At 40.3% G+C, this 16,729-nt stretch overlaps 1 protein-coding gene across 1 annotated transcript; it reads right to left on the bottom strand.

Moving 5' to 3' along the window:
- Window positions 1-6,470: 6,470 nt before the first annotated feature.
- Window positions 6,471-16,394, bottom strand: EIF1AX (eukaryotic translation initiation factor 1A X-linked). Its single transcript, XM_038172896.2, has 7 exons — window positions 16,244-16,394; window positions 15,827-15,910; window positions 13,990-14,093; window positions 12,431-12,481; window positions 11,403-11,484; window positions 11,204-11,295; window positions 6,471-9,082 (listed from the first exon to the last, which is right to left on the bottom strand). The coding sequence occupies exons 1-7, from the start codon at window positions 16,257-16,259 to the stop codon at window positions 9,077-9,079; spliced, it is 435 nt and encodes a 144-aa protein (XP_038028824.1). The 5' UTR covers window positions 16,260-16,394; the 3' UTR covers window positions 6,471-9,076.
- Window positions 16,395-16,729: the final 335 nt, after the last annotated feature.

The raw sequence follows: 16,729 nt of genomic DNA, 5'->3' as shown, positions 1-16,729 counted from the left end.
TTACAATTATAGGGAGAATAATCACCAGCACGCTTTAAAATCATACACCAGATGCTTGTTTCAGACTGCAGTGAAGAACGTAGTTACGCTGAAACTGCATCTAAAACACCACGTCCGTTTTTGGGCACACAAACACCCGCTTCATAAAGTGCCCAATATTCAACTCTATACTAATCAATGGAAAAGTGGCCTTCAGCACCATTAAGGGAATAGTTTCACAGTAGAACTACAGTGGGGGAAGTTTAGTTGAAAAGACTCCTGTGCCAACACTAATTCAGCTCAGCTCAAGAAAGAACAAAGTTTCTGTAGCTTCTGACTTCTTACTGTATAATTTAATAATATTGTCTGAAGAAATTGCATGGATATAATACTTCAGTTAAGTAAGCTACGTGCATTATTATTACTGTGAAAATTAATAATAAAAATATAATAATAAAAAACAAGAGGTTCAGAGAATCCCCATGCAGCTCCACCACTACCACAGGAAGCGATTCTGTCCATGGCAGCAGGCTGCTAGCAAGTGAGGCAGACACCACTGTACCTTTATGGAGAGAACAAAGATGTGAAGTCTTTTCAGATGGGGTGTGGGGAGTGCCCATCAGGGGCAGATATCAGGGGAGAGAGTCTGGATTTAGATCTGAAAGTCTAGCACTTTCCTAGTAGGTGATGAAAATAACTGACCCAAAGTTTTTTCTCAGTCCTGAAAGAGGAATCTGTTTTTCCCTTTGTAACCTACTCTTTAAATATTCTTGTAGTACATACAGTGCTCTCAGTGATTTGCAGCTGTTTGTAACAGAAGAACAGATTCCAAGGGGAAATCACTTTTTCACCAAAAAGAACAAATCTTGAGCCGCTGTCCTGAAGCGATGCCACTGAAATTTGTATTTCTGCGTACTTGAAGACTATGACCTGAAGTTCAAGGGGAATGCCCAGCCCAGATTCCTGATACAGCCCCAAAGCACACATGCAACCCCGGTCACTTATAGAATCAAAAATCTGTTCCCGGTCTTCTTCTGAACAACTCCCTTCCTTGCTCCCCATTTTCCTATCTGAGAAGGGAAGGCTGTGACATGACAAAGTGAGCTCCAGCTGGGGAATCCCCTAACTGGTAAGTGTTGGCAGTGGGAAGCTACAGAATAAGAAAGACTTCATTGCATACCACCTGTTTCCTACATTCTTCTCTACCTGCTTTTGGTAATCACAAACAGGATGACAGGGCCTAGACTACCCTTTCAATTGTACACAGACTGGCTAATTCTCCATGTTTATGAAATACTTTGTTGATATTCCGAAGCTGAAACATTCCAAGATACTGCAAGAGATGCAATGCGTTTTACTTAGAGACCTGTTACTTAAGATTCAAATGGGACTAATGGGGAAGTGCAATAAAATGTGGTGGAGACGGGAGGTGGAACATTACTCTGTCTGCCACCTCTGGATTTCTGAATGCAGAGGTTGGACTTGAATGGAAACAGCTACATAGTGGTGTGGGTGGAAAATCCATGCTCAGTACATTCCAAATCTACTTACTGTGCTGGTGATTTCCCTTGGGCACTCCATCTCTTATCACATATAAGCAACAGACTGCTGCTAGAAGAAAGATTTCAGTCTAACAGAAAAGTAACCGTAGACTTCAGCAAATTGTGTCAAGATAAGATACCTCTAACTGAATTATGGTTAGCGAGTTATGTACACTCTTTGATGTAGTTGCCATACAAATCAGTTCTGAAAATATTTCTGAATAATATTAAATTGCCCGTGGCTTGACAAAACATTTAGCTACAGTATGCACACCAAGTTATTTTGAAACAGACAATTAGCTATGCGTTACGGTTAACAAACAGTCCTTGATCGTTTGAAATTGCTGGAATAAGACAGGAGATCAGCTAAACACCTTTGGTTTGTATGCCTAAGATCAAGTTACACATGAATGCACTCCATTTGAGGAAAGTATACTTTTTGGAGGGAGAAAAAATAAAACTTGCTTAGGTATCTATTGGAAGGACCATTAAGTGTCATCCATTGTAACCATGTCATTAGGAAAATTGGTAACTGAGTTCCTACCAAGGTCACCCATGGTACGTTGAGGTAAAAAAATCAAAAGAATATTTTTAAAGGGAGGACACAGGAAGGTAAATTACTAAGGCATATTAAGCTATTAGGAACAATGCTGCATCCCCATGATGGCAATACTTCTCATGATAAAGATACCTGGAAAAGTTCCTCATGAAATCTCAACGATGAACAGTATGAGACAACCAGTCTGTGAAGTGTGGATAGCAAAAATATATGAACCAAAAGAAATGCATGCACAGAACAAGGATATAGAGTCTTACGACTCTTCTGATCTGAATAAACATTTGTTATCAGGAGAACATGGTTTCTGTCCATTTCCCTTGCAAGAGTTGGGCAGAAATAAGGCCTCAGAGAAGATTTTTCCCTGTTTTAGCATATTCAGACCTAGAGAAAGCTATAACAAGACACCTTTTGAAGAACACAGTAGTCCCAGCTGGGTTAGTGGTAGCACTGAGGGAATGTTGGCAGAGCCTCCTAGTGGGGATGTGGCACAGAGACATAAGACTGCTGCTGCTGACCCAGGGCCATGTAATGGAAGAGTGGTCTCGTCAACTTTCATTACCAGCACAGCTGTCCCCGTAGGAAGATTTTGCTATGACACTTAACTAGGCCACCAGACATTATGTGGGAAAAATTACAGGTTCAAGAACTTCAAGCCAGAAGAAACAGGTTTTCACAGGAAAATGAAAACAGATTTACTTAGCCTTATTGTGCAAAATGAAGAATATGAAAACTGTAAAACAACGTTTATATGCTACCATAATTGATTATAAAAGTTCAGAAAAAAAGTGAATGAAAAAATCCTCTTGAAACAAGCATAAAGATCATTTTGAAGGCTGAAAAACTAAAGATTAAGTCAGAAGATATCAATCTACAGAAAACGATCAGAAATAGTCATGCTTTCTTCTCAGTCTAAATCAAATTATTCGATACTTGGCACTCAAGCTGTTTCTTCTAACTGTTTCCCCATGCCCTAAATCAGACTCACATTTTCAGTGTTTCTTTTCCCCTCGATTCTCTAACATTGCATAGGTAAGGCTGCCTATAACATCTATATATTCAGTTACTGGCTATATTCTTCTCTTTCATAATTGTGTATTATTTCCCGTATTATCATACACTAAATACTACAGTTAATGTTGACTTTCACAAGTTTACAGCAGTTTCAGTCAAAATACTGTTTTTCCTCTCACAGATCAAGCCAACGTATCGGTAAAGCAACAGATTAGATCAAAACCTAAAGCAACCTTTTATGAAGCATGAGATCACTCTTCCCACCTTTGTAGACGAAAAGTATGCCTAGCAAGACAATGGCATCAATTCAAATTGGGGACAGGAGGGAAAGAGGAGGAGGCAGTCTGTTGAGGTTTACAGCTTAAATAGAGGAGCACCAGCTGTTTGTGTTACCCCTCTCCCAACTGTCCAGTTCTTTCATAGTCGATAGTTGTATTCGAATACACTCGTACCATCATTTGTTCCACTTACAGGTGGCATACTAACATTTTTAGTGAGTGTTGGATAATAGGAAAAGGTTCTTTGCTGAGAGGGTGGTCAAGCAGCACAGGTTACCCAGGGAACTGGTCATGGCATCCTAACCTGTTCACATATCCAGGGTTGCCCCATCCCAGGTACAGAATTTGCTTGTTAAATCTCACATAGTTGGTGGTTGCTCAGCCCTCCAATTTGTCAAAATCTTTCTGCAAGGCTACTCTACCTTCAAGGGTGTCAACAGCTCCTCCTAATTTAGTGTCATCCACAAACTTATTTAGTATGAAGTCCTGCATCCAGATCTTTTACAAAAGCATCGATGCTTTTATATTTATTTTTATATTTATAAAAGCACTGATGCTTTGACTGCCCCTAACATGGAGCTCTGAGGGGAAACCCAGTGGTGACTGGCCGCCAGTCTGATGTAACCCCATTTACTATAACCCTGTGAGCCTGACCCATCAGCCCGTTGTTCGCCCATCATGTTATGTATTTGTCTAGTTGTATGCTGGACATCTTGTCCAGAAGGATACTGTGAGAAAAAGCATCTAAAGCTTTGCTGAAATCCAAAAAGATCACATCAACTGGCACTCTGCAGGCACTACACTTCCCTTCTTTGCAGATTTCATGCATCTGTAAAGCCTCCTGTCACTAGCTCAAGGGTTGTCACAAAATTGAACCCTCTCTGGAGGAACCACGTACAACACAGGCAGGCCCGGGTGCCGCAGGGGAATCCTCTTGTCTCTGCTGATCTTCACTGCACCTACTACAAATGGGGGCAGCAGCATCCATCAAGCGTTGCTGCCAGTGACAGGTTTGCATCCTTAGCCCATGCCTGTGTGCTTCCATCAGCTTGTTCTTTAGAAAGAAGGCGAACTACTTCAAGGGTCTGGAAGAAAAAAAAATTTCAACTCTTGGCAATAGTTATTGCAGACACTAGGCACCTCAAAGTCCCCAAACCCTGTGACGGAAAACTAAAGTTGAAGCAATTCGGTCACCGCAACATGCCAAGTTTTAGTCGTTGTTGTTGTTGTTGATGGTTTTTGGGTAGCTCATCTGCTCCCTCCACAGGCTGAACACGTAAGGGTATTTTGCCAATGATCATCTTCAAGCTGGAATAAAATTAACCAACCATAAAGAAGAGTATGGCTGGTAAAGTAGTATAGATGCTACTGACAACACAAAAGACTCCTAACAACGTAACAGCCTAGACACACAATTAACAGGCACTGGACTTGAGCTACCCACTGCTACAATCAGGAAGAGTGAATGTGTAAGAATACCCAGTAAAAGCATTTCAAAAAAAGGATTTACTGTTAGGCACGTGATGCAGTAATAGGTCCCTCAGCTGTTACTGAGTCTCTTTCGGCTTCTGATTAAACTTCCTCTTCTTGAGCTGACAGCCTGAATATAAACCAAATTGCTCTGCAACTGTCCTTTCTGTCTACACATTTAATAAAATGAAGAAAATCTAATTCATGGGACAGAAAATACAAAGCGCTAGAGGCAAGGCCTACCACAGCAGCACTGAAGAAAACGTGCAAACTACTAGAACCATTGCCTGTTTTGACAACCTACACATTATATATGCAATTGAAAAGAAAAAAACCCTGGTCACTCAACTTGTCTCTATCTTAGCTATAAACATTTAAAAGTATTGAAAGGAAAAGCCCCCCCAAAATACATTTAGCATAATTAAAACATACGGATCCCAAACGCAGCCCAGGAGCAAACAAGCTCTTGAAAGGAGAAACACATTTTTAGACACTTCTAGTGGTACCCTGCTGTTAATACCTACCTTCCTAGATGGAGTTTATGAAAGTACTCATTGTTTTCAGATAGTTTCTCTGTTTGTTTGAGACGGATTATAAAAGTTGATCTTCAACACTAAATTTGATGGGCAAGATACAGCACAAGCAACCTCAATTAGTCAACAGGAATGCTGACTCATGCTTGGTGTGATGAGTGTGTGTGTATCCTCCCTGGCATCCTCCCTGCTCATCTCTTCTCCCACCTTTCCCAAAGGGCATGAACATCGATAGAAATAAATTAAGCTTCGTTTTGCTTTGTGTCAGAATGAGAAAGCATTGCCAACAATGACCTTCACAAAAGCAAGAGGCATCAAATTTAAAGGTACAAATGAAATTGCAATCAGACTACTCCATTATTTCAGACAGTACTTGCCTCTTCCCACAGCTCTTCCAAAAGGCTGTGCTTATTTTAATTTTCAAGTCCTAATTTCTAATATTCACTCATAGTGTTCACAGGCAAAAAACTAGGCTCGAGCTACTGAGCCAGTAGAGACTCAGGTCCCATAACATTCGTGTTCAGTAATAGCAAATGATCATGGTTTAGGTTGACTGCTCCTGTTATTGAGCAAGCTTCAGCAACCCATCTCACCTGAAAACGAGACTTACCTCATAGCCATGGGGAGAAGCAGTGGTTCACAACTTACATAGCCCACAAGTCCAATCAGTTTGTCACGAAGAACCTGGTTAGGAGCACTGCTAGGTACCACACTGAGCAAACTGTCACCTTTAGTTAGTCATCACTGTATTTTCATTGATGGCCACAGTGTGCAGTACCACATACAGGCACAGTAGCACATACAGCACACAGTCATATGTTATACATAACCTATCAGTAGTAACAAGTAAATGGCACACAGCCAAGCAATCATGGGTCACCCGTTCCTCCTCCTCCTTTTGAGGAAGGAAAGGATAATTTATTTCTTTTAAAAACATATATATATTTTTTTTTTTTTTTTTTTTTAGAACTTTGTGTCTGGACTATACCTGCAAAGAATTAGGGTGGAAAAGCATTAGGGCTGTCCAAAGAAGCATGCAGCTGCCACCATTATGAGGCATAGAGACAAAGAATATAAAATCTGGAACAATGAACAAAAATCGTGTTTCAAAGTTTTAATCACAAAATGATCTTAAAATGTGAAACATCCTGGAGAACACAAAGTTTACACTTCAGTAGCAGAAAATTCATCTTTGAATCTCTACTTTCAATTTTACACTACAGGTGAAAAGCCAGCATCAATTCCAAATATTGAAAGCCTTATTAAAAACTTATTTTGAAAATACTGTTACAGATGGAGCACCTTTCGTGGTTTTAGTCAGTAATCTTGTAATCCTCCACCTGGCAGCTACTGTTTTACCTCCTTCTTCGCATGGAGACACTGAAAAGGGAGCTACTTGTACAAGCCGTTTCGCCACCCCAAAAAAAGACAGTATAAAGCTGCCCAGATTGCTCTGTGAAAGAAGCTCTAGCTGAGAATGAGGGAATGTATTCGACAAAGACAATGCAGCCTAGCATGAAAACATCAATGAGGTGGTGTTGAGCCAGAGCACTAATAAATAGGAAATTTCCTTAAAAGCTCTGAAGAGTTTTGGGTGAGCCAGACACAAGCCTGTCACTGACAAGGACTGGAACCAATTCTGCCAGGAACAGAGTTTAGAATTTCATCTTTGCTCCAGAGCTGAAGTATCTATTATACCAGAGAACTCTGGTACATAGAAAGAAGTTCCTTGCAACAGCAACGTATTTATCTGTGTTTCTTCTTAGCAGTGACCATGTACTTTACATTTTTCCGCTATGTACAATACTATTTTTGGCAAGATAAATCCCATAGTATTTTAATCTTCAGTAACATTCACTGGATTTTAATCATTAACCTTTCTGCTAGCACAACTGAACAGAAATCTTCTGCACTTGGACCTCAAGCCCAGTTTTGAAAGCTTTTAACCATTTTCAGATCTGCTCAATAGTCTGAGGACACCAGTAAGCTAGGGAATGATTTATAAACCTTATCCTGAAACTTTACTGTTTTTATGTTGATTCACAATTGAACTCTATAGACATAGAAAGACCTTATACACTTTAACAACAGGGAACTAAGAATGCTGTGTCTATAGCATCTTTTCCCAATATTTAGCAAGTTTTTACAATGATTATTTAAAACCCATGAAACATTTGGCAAAACTACTCAATACTAAGAAATAGTCATCCCTAGAATAAGATCAGATCCAATACAGGATAGAGATGCTATGAAGAAGTAAAGATATAAGAGAGAGGACATGATCTTAAAAGCTCTGGAAGCTCTAGCACAGAACTTCTCAAAAATCATGTAAAGCAATGAGGCCACTCGATATTTAAAGCCATTTTGTTTTTATCTATTGGGGTAGTCACTTTACATCATACCAAAAAGACTGTATAACGAATACAAGTGTCAAGAATCAGATTTTTATGGCACAAAAGGAAGTTTTGCATTAACCTGCTTTCAGAGTTGTTAAATACATAATTGAAGACAAACTAAGGCTACCACAAAATAATATTTGCATGATGATGTTAGTCTTTATTCAGCTTTTTGACTGACTCCTCCAGTCCAAAGGTGGAGAAGAATCTTTCCATTAATTTGTTTCAGTGATTCATCCTGGATGAAAAGATTCTTTTCCTACGTTTGACACAAGTGTAATTTCTCTTTTACGTCGTTATTCAAGGTTCACATAATCTTTAATGTTGTACCTTACACTGCATGGAGTTTAAGATTAAAATAAAACTCTACTCTTAACATAACCCTTTTCTATAATGTAAAAATATTCTACATGTTTAACGTATCAAAAATGTTAAGCATTCACTTTGGGGAAAAAACTGCTTTACGTATTTTTCAGTACAAACCCAACTGCTAATGTTTTTTTATCAGGGTATCCCTGTTAAGTTGGTTGCCACCCAGTGTTCATCTTCTGCAACTACAGCTTAACTACTGTACTTAAAATACAGAAGAGCTATGCACACAAGACAGTTTTTAACAACTGCAAATTTAAGATGCTGCTTACTTTTCTTTGTTACTTCCCTCTGCCTCTCCACTATGGCAAATTTACATCTTCATAATAATGAGTGTTTTTAATTATCAAAATCAGTATAAAAATAGCAGCATGCTAGTAGACATGAAAAGCAGATTCACGCATTATGAATTTAAATGCAGCTTTCTGCCTTCCCTTTATATTATCAAAATCTTTTAAAAGTTAACGTCAAGGAAAGGGGTATAAGGACAGACACTGCATAGTATGTTTTGATACTAATCTGAACTGGGTATTTAATCAAAATCCATGATAATTACAGGGTAAACAATTTTTATTTCAAAATACAAGATTAACTGCATTGTAGTGATGAAAGCAGAAGAGGGAAAAATGCAGTCTTTTACAGCCCATGTCATTGTATTTCACTTACATCCAGAGGTAAAAGCTCTAATTGGTGAAGAGACAAAATATTTGTGGCAATTCATTTAGCCTTTGTGATAATCCAGCATTATCCATCTCTAAAGAAATATAAATACTTTAAAACAAACATTGAAAATAAATCCTTTTGATGTAACAAACTACACTCTTTACCGAGAATTTTCAGTCTTCTTAAAAGAAAGGGACTTCACCCAAAAAATAATCGAAATATCAATGTAGAACAATCCTTGGAGGAAGGAAGTTGGAATGTAAACCTCTGTTCCAAATTAGATCTGGAAAAAAAAAAAAAAAAAAAAAAATTTTCTTCATATGACTTTTAATCAATCAGTTCTGTCTTTAAGCTATTTTTTTTAACAGTCAAAACAGGAAGCCTCCTGAACTCACTACAATAATGTTTTTACCTCAGCTTGTATCCCACTTTCTCAATAAGCAAACATCCACTTTCCTCTTACGTCCCCACCACTGATGTTACGCTACTACTGTTATATAAGGGAGCAATTATGCCAATATGCTTACATATAAACAGTACAGACATAAATAAGCGCTCAATTCTCAAGAAAAAAAGCCAAAACTGAGTTTAAGGGTAAGGTTCCTAAGTATTGACTATCAACAGAAGTTTAGTGGCAAAACAGTTTTCTAACGATTCTTCTAACATGAGCAGCCAAGCAAAGGCTCCACCACATTAACTCTGACTTTCAAAGCCACACTTCATTCTAAGTGGGCTGCAACGATCCTCAGAGATTACTCATATTTTGTTACACTTGCTCCTTTCTTAAAGGATATTGTAATATTGCATAGCTGAATAAATTAAAAACAATCCTAGCTGCTCACATTAATATATTATCATCCCACACAAAGATGGATGTTTGGAAATTTTAGTCTTGCAATATTCATACAGCAATTTAGCACTTCAAGTAGCTTCGTTATTAAAAGCATGCAGTACTAGAAAGCATTTCTAGCTAAACATTCATATGTTATGAAAATATGTGATCGAAACTGAGAGCCTCAATAAGGTCAAAATAATACAAGCATTTAGAGAATTAGCCATATCACCAGCTCAGAGAAACGACTAAAAAGCTGACGAGTTAAAGCATCAGGAGGTAATTACAACAGTCTATCCAATTAAGTTAACTCACAGGCTCAGTAAGTTTCTACTTATCCTCTGAGCCTGCTGACTGTGTACACGTTCATCTCTCTACTGCAAAATAAAGTAAATCATAGAAAAGATTTCACAGCAGATTCTAATTTGAATTATAATACATTTTACTACTGTAAGAATGTGCACAGTCAGTTACTACGGTTAGTGACAAGCAGTAACACAGCTGAATGTGACAATCTGCAAATTCACGATTATGATTAGCACGACTAAGGTGAAGCTTTTTATGATCTTATGGAATTCACAGCATGCAACAAAAACAGAGATTTAAGGTATTAAAAAAAAACCACAAATCCTTCAACTGTTTCTGTACTTCTTATTAGATGGTGAGATTTTTAAAGCTACAGAGAAACTAGGGAGTTGAAACCTACAAGGTTATGTAAGTCCTCAAAACACCTACGTAACCTGTGACCTATTCCAGCAATTGGAATCCAATGTAATTAGGGTCAACATTTCTATGGCTCATCTTGGTTCAAATGAACTGGCCAAATCTGCCCCACATGACATGGGAATTGACCCACAGGTCTTTGTGCAGGTTCCCTGAGTGGTATTTCCAGACTACTTTGCAGGAGATGCCAGGAAATCCTACTAGTCTGCTAAACCTTCCTGTATCATCTACTTTGCTTTCCAACACGAGCCCCTTGTAAGGAGCTTACAGGAGCAGTACTTAGGGAGATGGTCCACTCCTTCAGCATCCAGCTACATCCAAGTATCTAACTGGTGAATTTTGTAACTGCAATTCCTCCCCCATGTGTGCACACATACACAATCACTCAAATAGACACTGCAACATAAATCTGAGTCTTTGGGGTCAATCTACTTTGATTTTGAGCATCTTAAAGTTAATGAGAAGACTGCTCTTCATTAAAGTTTTAATAGTACGACACTAAGCATACATGCTTTGCACAGAGGCGAACTAGAAGAGGACTGTAGGACAGAAAAGAGAACGGAACCCTTTTCTGAAGCAGTAATCTCAAACAACTACGAGGATTGTCTGAGGTGAAGCTTTATTCTGAAAAGAATTCCAGGAGCTGATGAAGTGAAACAACAGGTCCTCGAAGCAGTGCAAACTGAGAATGCAAATACACTATCATAAATTTATTTTAAGAATAAAATCCTTGACAAGGTAAGCTATTCTGAACGTTAATGTATTGTTTTATTTGTTCTAAAAAACACTGAAAAACGGCTTATTGCCAAAGATGACAAACGTGATACAAAATACATGTCTACTACTTACATCATCAATATCTTCATCATCATCTCCAATATCATCAAACTGGATTTCATCATCATCTCCGGGACCAAATGTGTCTGTTTCATTGATTTTAGCTAAAAAAGCATTTAGAGAAGTTAAGGAATGCAATTATACCAAGTCAAGACACACTGCATATTCTTATCCAATATGAACTTTGAATTTAAACTGAGAAGATTCTTACCATGTTCTGGAAGCTCCCCATATGCTTTCAGACTTCTGGCTTCATCTGCATTGTACTTTAGAATAACATCAGCCTTGTTATCCTAAATAAAGATTTATTAGACTTCATTAGTCATCTGTGAAGGAGAAAAAAACTTCCCTACTAACTACATTTAACTAGTAACACCTATATTATTTATGGAAGAGCCGTATCTTGTTCCTCTAGTTTTCTTTAATTCTGAGCTTAAAAAAAAAAAAAAAAAAGCAGCTCATTTGTAGAATATCTTCATCTCTGCTGGGTGATATTTAATTTTGTCCTATTCTAAGTCACTTGAGAAGTTCAGTTCCATGCCTTTAACATTAATCTTTCTTCAGAAATAAGTGAGGTGTTTGGTGGTCACTGCAAAAGTTTTAAGCAATTCAATATATGCAGTAAATGACAACACCTTAAATAATTTACAATTTTATAACGTACGTTTCAGAAGCAGAATCTATCTTTGACTAAATGATGACAATACTGGAATTCATGAAAAAACATTTACCTAATGAAAGTTTGACAATTGTTTTCCATTAACCTTTACATTAGGTAAAGTTAAATTACTCTTTCCAGAAATTTAAGTACAAACTATTCAGCAATTAATTGGTCTCTTAAGGTAAAAAGCCTAAACACCAAAGATCCAAAATTCTGATTACCACAATAAAGAGTTTGGTGCTTGGCTCCATCTTCCTTATATCACAAGACCCAAGCATCAAACAGCTACACCTGGAAAAAATAAAAGTTCAGGTGTGATGTCATTAAGGACAGTAAGATGCCAACAAAGTCTCAGAGTGCAATTAAATTTGGAAGAACAAGTTGTACTGGGTATTTGTCATCTAGTCATAACGATCCTTCTGTAATACAAGGAAAGTAAAAATCATGATTTAGAATAACTACACACAAATTCAAAAAAAAATTAGATGGGAATTCACTCAGTATACCTGCTGCAACTTAACATTAAATAAAGCTGCCTGAAAGTTATTTTTCAGGAGCTAATTACAGGGAATTTTTACCTGGTAGTCTCGTAAGCCAACCAGTATGATATCTGATGTATTAATCCAAACCTGAAAGAGTAAGCATTTGTTGTATTTATTTATACACACACACACACACACATATATATATACACTGAAAGACATGAAAATTACACTACAGTTACCATTTCTACCTTCTAACCAATTAACTGGAAATATCCAATGTCATATTTTAACAGCAAAATCAACCTTATAAATATCTGTAGATTTATTAGTAATAGCTCCATAATATGCTACACAAGGTAAACCAAACTTCCATGAAGGGCTTCTAGCCAGCAGGGTGGTTATTAGGTCATAGCTTTTGGGAGAACAACAGAAATACTGCACCAAGCCACCTCTGTGAACTGAGCTCCGGAACAGCAAAAAAATAAAGAAAGGAAGAGCTGGTGAAGGGGGTGATGGACAAGCACAGTGATGATCCCAAGGAAATGAATGGGGCTGCTTCTAGTAACTGACTATGCTCATCAGTCAAACCAAAGCCAGAAGCCTGCAGAATAGGACACGCGGACATAAATGCACCTGACAGTTCTAGTCCATGCTAGCTTGGTTGTTGTAGAAGGAGCCTATTTCAGTTAAGACTTCATTTTGACACGAGGAATAGTGAAGTGATGCTTTCCGTAGTGAGAAATTAATTCTGCAGTGCCTAGCTTTTATCTGTGAGCCTTCTTCATTACTCTCAACAGTTCAAGTAACAAATGTATTGCTGGCATCTAGCGGGGCTCACAATGACACCAAGATACATGCATTTACTGGTCTCTAAAAACTAACAGGTAGAAAATCCACAATGAGCACATTGTGGACCATCTGTTTTTATTGAGACCCTTCAGCACCATGCACCATAAAGGACAGAAAGTTGTTAACATCTGAAAAGGGTAAGAGATGAAACCATCCAAAGATGGCAGAGTTATGACAGCAAATGTAACTTCCCTGAAGGTACAAAGTTTTGCAGATCAGCTCTGCATTTTGTCTTTCTAGGAATTGATGAAGTGGACAACGAAGTGATGGCATTTGGGGTGCCTGCAGGAAGCTGTACATTTTTCCCCAATTGCCCTACCAGAACTATTCCCAGATAAGTCACCAGTGAGAAGATGAAAATACATAGCCAGTTCCTCCCAAGTTCAAACAATAAACTAAGAAGGATACCAAAACATGATTCTTAATGGTTTTAGGAAATAGCATACAAAAAAAATGGCTTCAGACAACCCTTTTACACTTCCATTTTCCTCTGCTGGATGTCACTCATATAAAGAGAACTTCTCCTGCTAAGCTAAGAACTGATCTAGTCTCTAGTCTCGCACACTGATCACGTTCCCTAAGCCTCATCCCCTATTAGACACCCCCCACCAGACCAGGCTGCCCAAAGCCCCATCCAGCCTGGCCTTGAACACCTCCAGGGATGGGGCAGCCACAGCTTCTCTGGGCAGCCCGTGCCAGTTAGAAATACGAACTGTATTTTGTAAAGAGCTATACACAGATTTTTTTACAACTGCTTATCATGCATAATGCCACTCTTTTCTATTGCAATGCTTCCAAATTACCTTTTTTCTTAGTTTCCCTCTGATATGACATAACCTCTTCACACCATCGAAACACAATGCCTCCAGTCTTCCATTGCCTAACATCTTGATCACCTGGGCATATTCTGAAAGAGACAGGAAGTTTGAGCAAAGCTACAATAAAAGAACAGCTTCATAAAACAAGTGGTAACTTTTGTCCCTGTAACCAAAATCTGCTGTAACAATTCAGCAAACACGAACTCCTGAGAGGACAATTATTCAGCCACATGAGCTGATGGAATTTCGTTGTTGACATTAATGTTTGCAAACATTGGTCCTTCTTGGTTGTATTCATGCTTTTGCTTTCATTACATGCTTACTGAAGATGATTCTTACAGTTACCAGGTTATGCTCAGAGTTTAAGTTAATTATAGCAACACAGTTCCTGTCCCGACAAAATCATGTGTTACTACCAAGGGAAGAGGAGGAAGTGGCACGTTCTGTGTATCCCGCCAACACTCTGAATCCCTTCTACAGAAAAAAAAACAAACACATTCTGCTTGCAAGGACAATTTTTGATGATGTCAGGAACTGTCTGAAAGACACCCCCGTACTTACCAGGCTTCAGCTGTGGAAGCTTCTCTCCAGCATCCCTCCCATCCTTGCCATCTCTCACATTATTTTTAATCTCCTTCCCTCACTCAGATGCAGAAATCACTACTGAAGTTCTTTACTCATAGTATTAAAGTTTGCAGTGTAACATATCACCACTTAACTGAAAGAAATATAGCTTCTGAGAATTATAACATTCTCTGACCACCCACACTTGCCAGGAAATGGAATTGTCTTAATTAGCCAGAGCTGTATTTCAATATTCTACAACCTTGCCATAGCACAACCTAGACAGTGCAACAAACCTCATCATAATATTAAAAACGGAGTGGATTTCATTAAACAGATTTTGCTTGGGAGTTGAAACAGACTTTGAGTTTTATAGGCGCATCAAAATCAACTTGTTTTACTTACAACTGCCCCAGAATTCTAGCAAAATGTTAAAAAAATGCATTAAGATGGTGCTGTCTTTACAGCCTTTAAGATCAGCACTCTGCCAGTATTTCTAACAAGCCTTAGCTCTTCTTGCTCAGCTGGGGAAGCACTCACGTGTATGCAAGCCACTACAAGAGTGTGACACGCAGGCCAGGGTAAACCAAAAGGCAGGTGAGATCACTGCCACCAGAAGGCAGAGGACAGGGGAACCCCAGCCATCACCCTCCAGCTGAATACTCCTGTTGCTTGTTTTGCCTGAACCTGTCCAAGTAAGGACCTTCTGATAGTTCCCATTTTAATACCTGTTGAGCATCCCACACCTCCAACCCAGCAGGCAATTCATCTAAGCCGAGAGGGGAAGTGGAAGAACGCTGAGGTTAGGTTACTTTCCAGCCAGTGACTTCAGAGATCTCAGAGAAGGACCCAGGAAACGCTGCAGTTGGTATAAAACAGGGAGCAGGACCACGCATCCAAGGGACAGCCAGCAACTGCTTGAAAGAGCAGCTAGGCTGGGTGCTTACAGCCCCTCACGCAGAGCAGCCCAAGGGATCCCCAGAGAACATTTACATACGTGCTGTATTACACATCAAATAATGTCAGGGAGGAGCAAGCTTCATTCTTAAGTGGTGAAGCTATTTAACATCTCCCTTTTCCTAACGTCACCCTTCTACTCTCAGTCTGTAATTTAGAGTTCCAATACAACCCCAGTGAGAATCCCTTTTTTCCTTCCAGAATAACTCTGTATTTCCCAGACATCCAGATGTTTTGTGTCTGTCGCTGACACACCTGACTGAAACCAATGGCACTGAAAAAAATGTAGCTGAGAACTCACCTTGCCCGTCCTCCTTGAACACCAGCTCTCTTTTTTCTGATTCATTCTCATTCTTACCTCGTCGCCTGTTTTTACCTCCTTTTCCTGCATTTTAAAAGGGGAGAAACCAGCATGTGTTATTACTTGCGAAGGGCCTGGGACACAAATCCTGTGAGGAGTGGCTCCTCCTCCCTTCCAGCTCCCCACCCGCCCTCACCACCCTTCCTACCCCCAAACCCCAAACCCCAAACCCCAGCCCCCCCAACCCCCCCAACCCCCCCTTTACCCCCCCAACCCCCCCCCAGCCTCTGGGCCCGGCCGGGCTCGGCGCAGGAGCCCCACACGTGGCAGGCCCCGGGCGGCCCCGCTCCCCCGCATCGGGCTCGGGGCTCAGGGTTGGGGGCCGGGGGGGAAGGGAAGGACCCGGGGGGGCCTCACCTTTGTTCTTGGGCATGGCGCCGGGCGCGGGGCGGCGGAGGGCGGCGGGCGGGCCTGGGGGCTCGGCGGGCGGCGGCTGCGCGGGGTGCGGGGAGCGGCGGCGGAAGGCGCGGGGAGGCGGAGGCACGGCCGGGGGGGGGGCGCCCCCTGGAGGAGCGGAGGAGCCGCAGCAGCGGGGATGGGGATGGGGATGGGGATGGGTGGGGGTTAGAGACCCTGAAGCAGCCCCCTCAGTGCTGGGCTCTGCGCTTGGGGCTAGCACAGCGCTGGTATCACACTGCTTCTATGCCTGCTGCTGAGCAGTGCTGGCACCGCATCAGGACGCCCTACAAACCCCCAGAGCCAGCAGGCTGCGTGTGGGCAGAGAGACCAAGGGACATCACCAGGGCGGCTGAGCTAACCCCAAGCAAAGGGGTGTCCCATACCATGGGGTGTGACACAATAAAGGAAGCACAGCTCCTCTGGGCCCCACGGCTGCCTGTGTTC

Source organism: Anas platyrhynchos, chromosome 1 (assembly GCF_047663525.1).
Source record: "Anas platyrhynchos isolate ZD024472 breed Pekin duck chromosome 1, IASCAAS_PekinDuck_T2T, whole genome shotgun sequence".
NCBI classification, from domain to species: Eukaryota; Metazoa; Chordata; class Aves; order Anseriformes; family Anatidae; genus Anas; species Anas platyrhynchos.
This window is presented reverse-complemented; position numbering and strand designations above follow the sequence as displayed.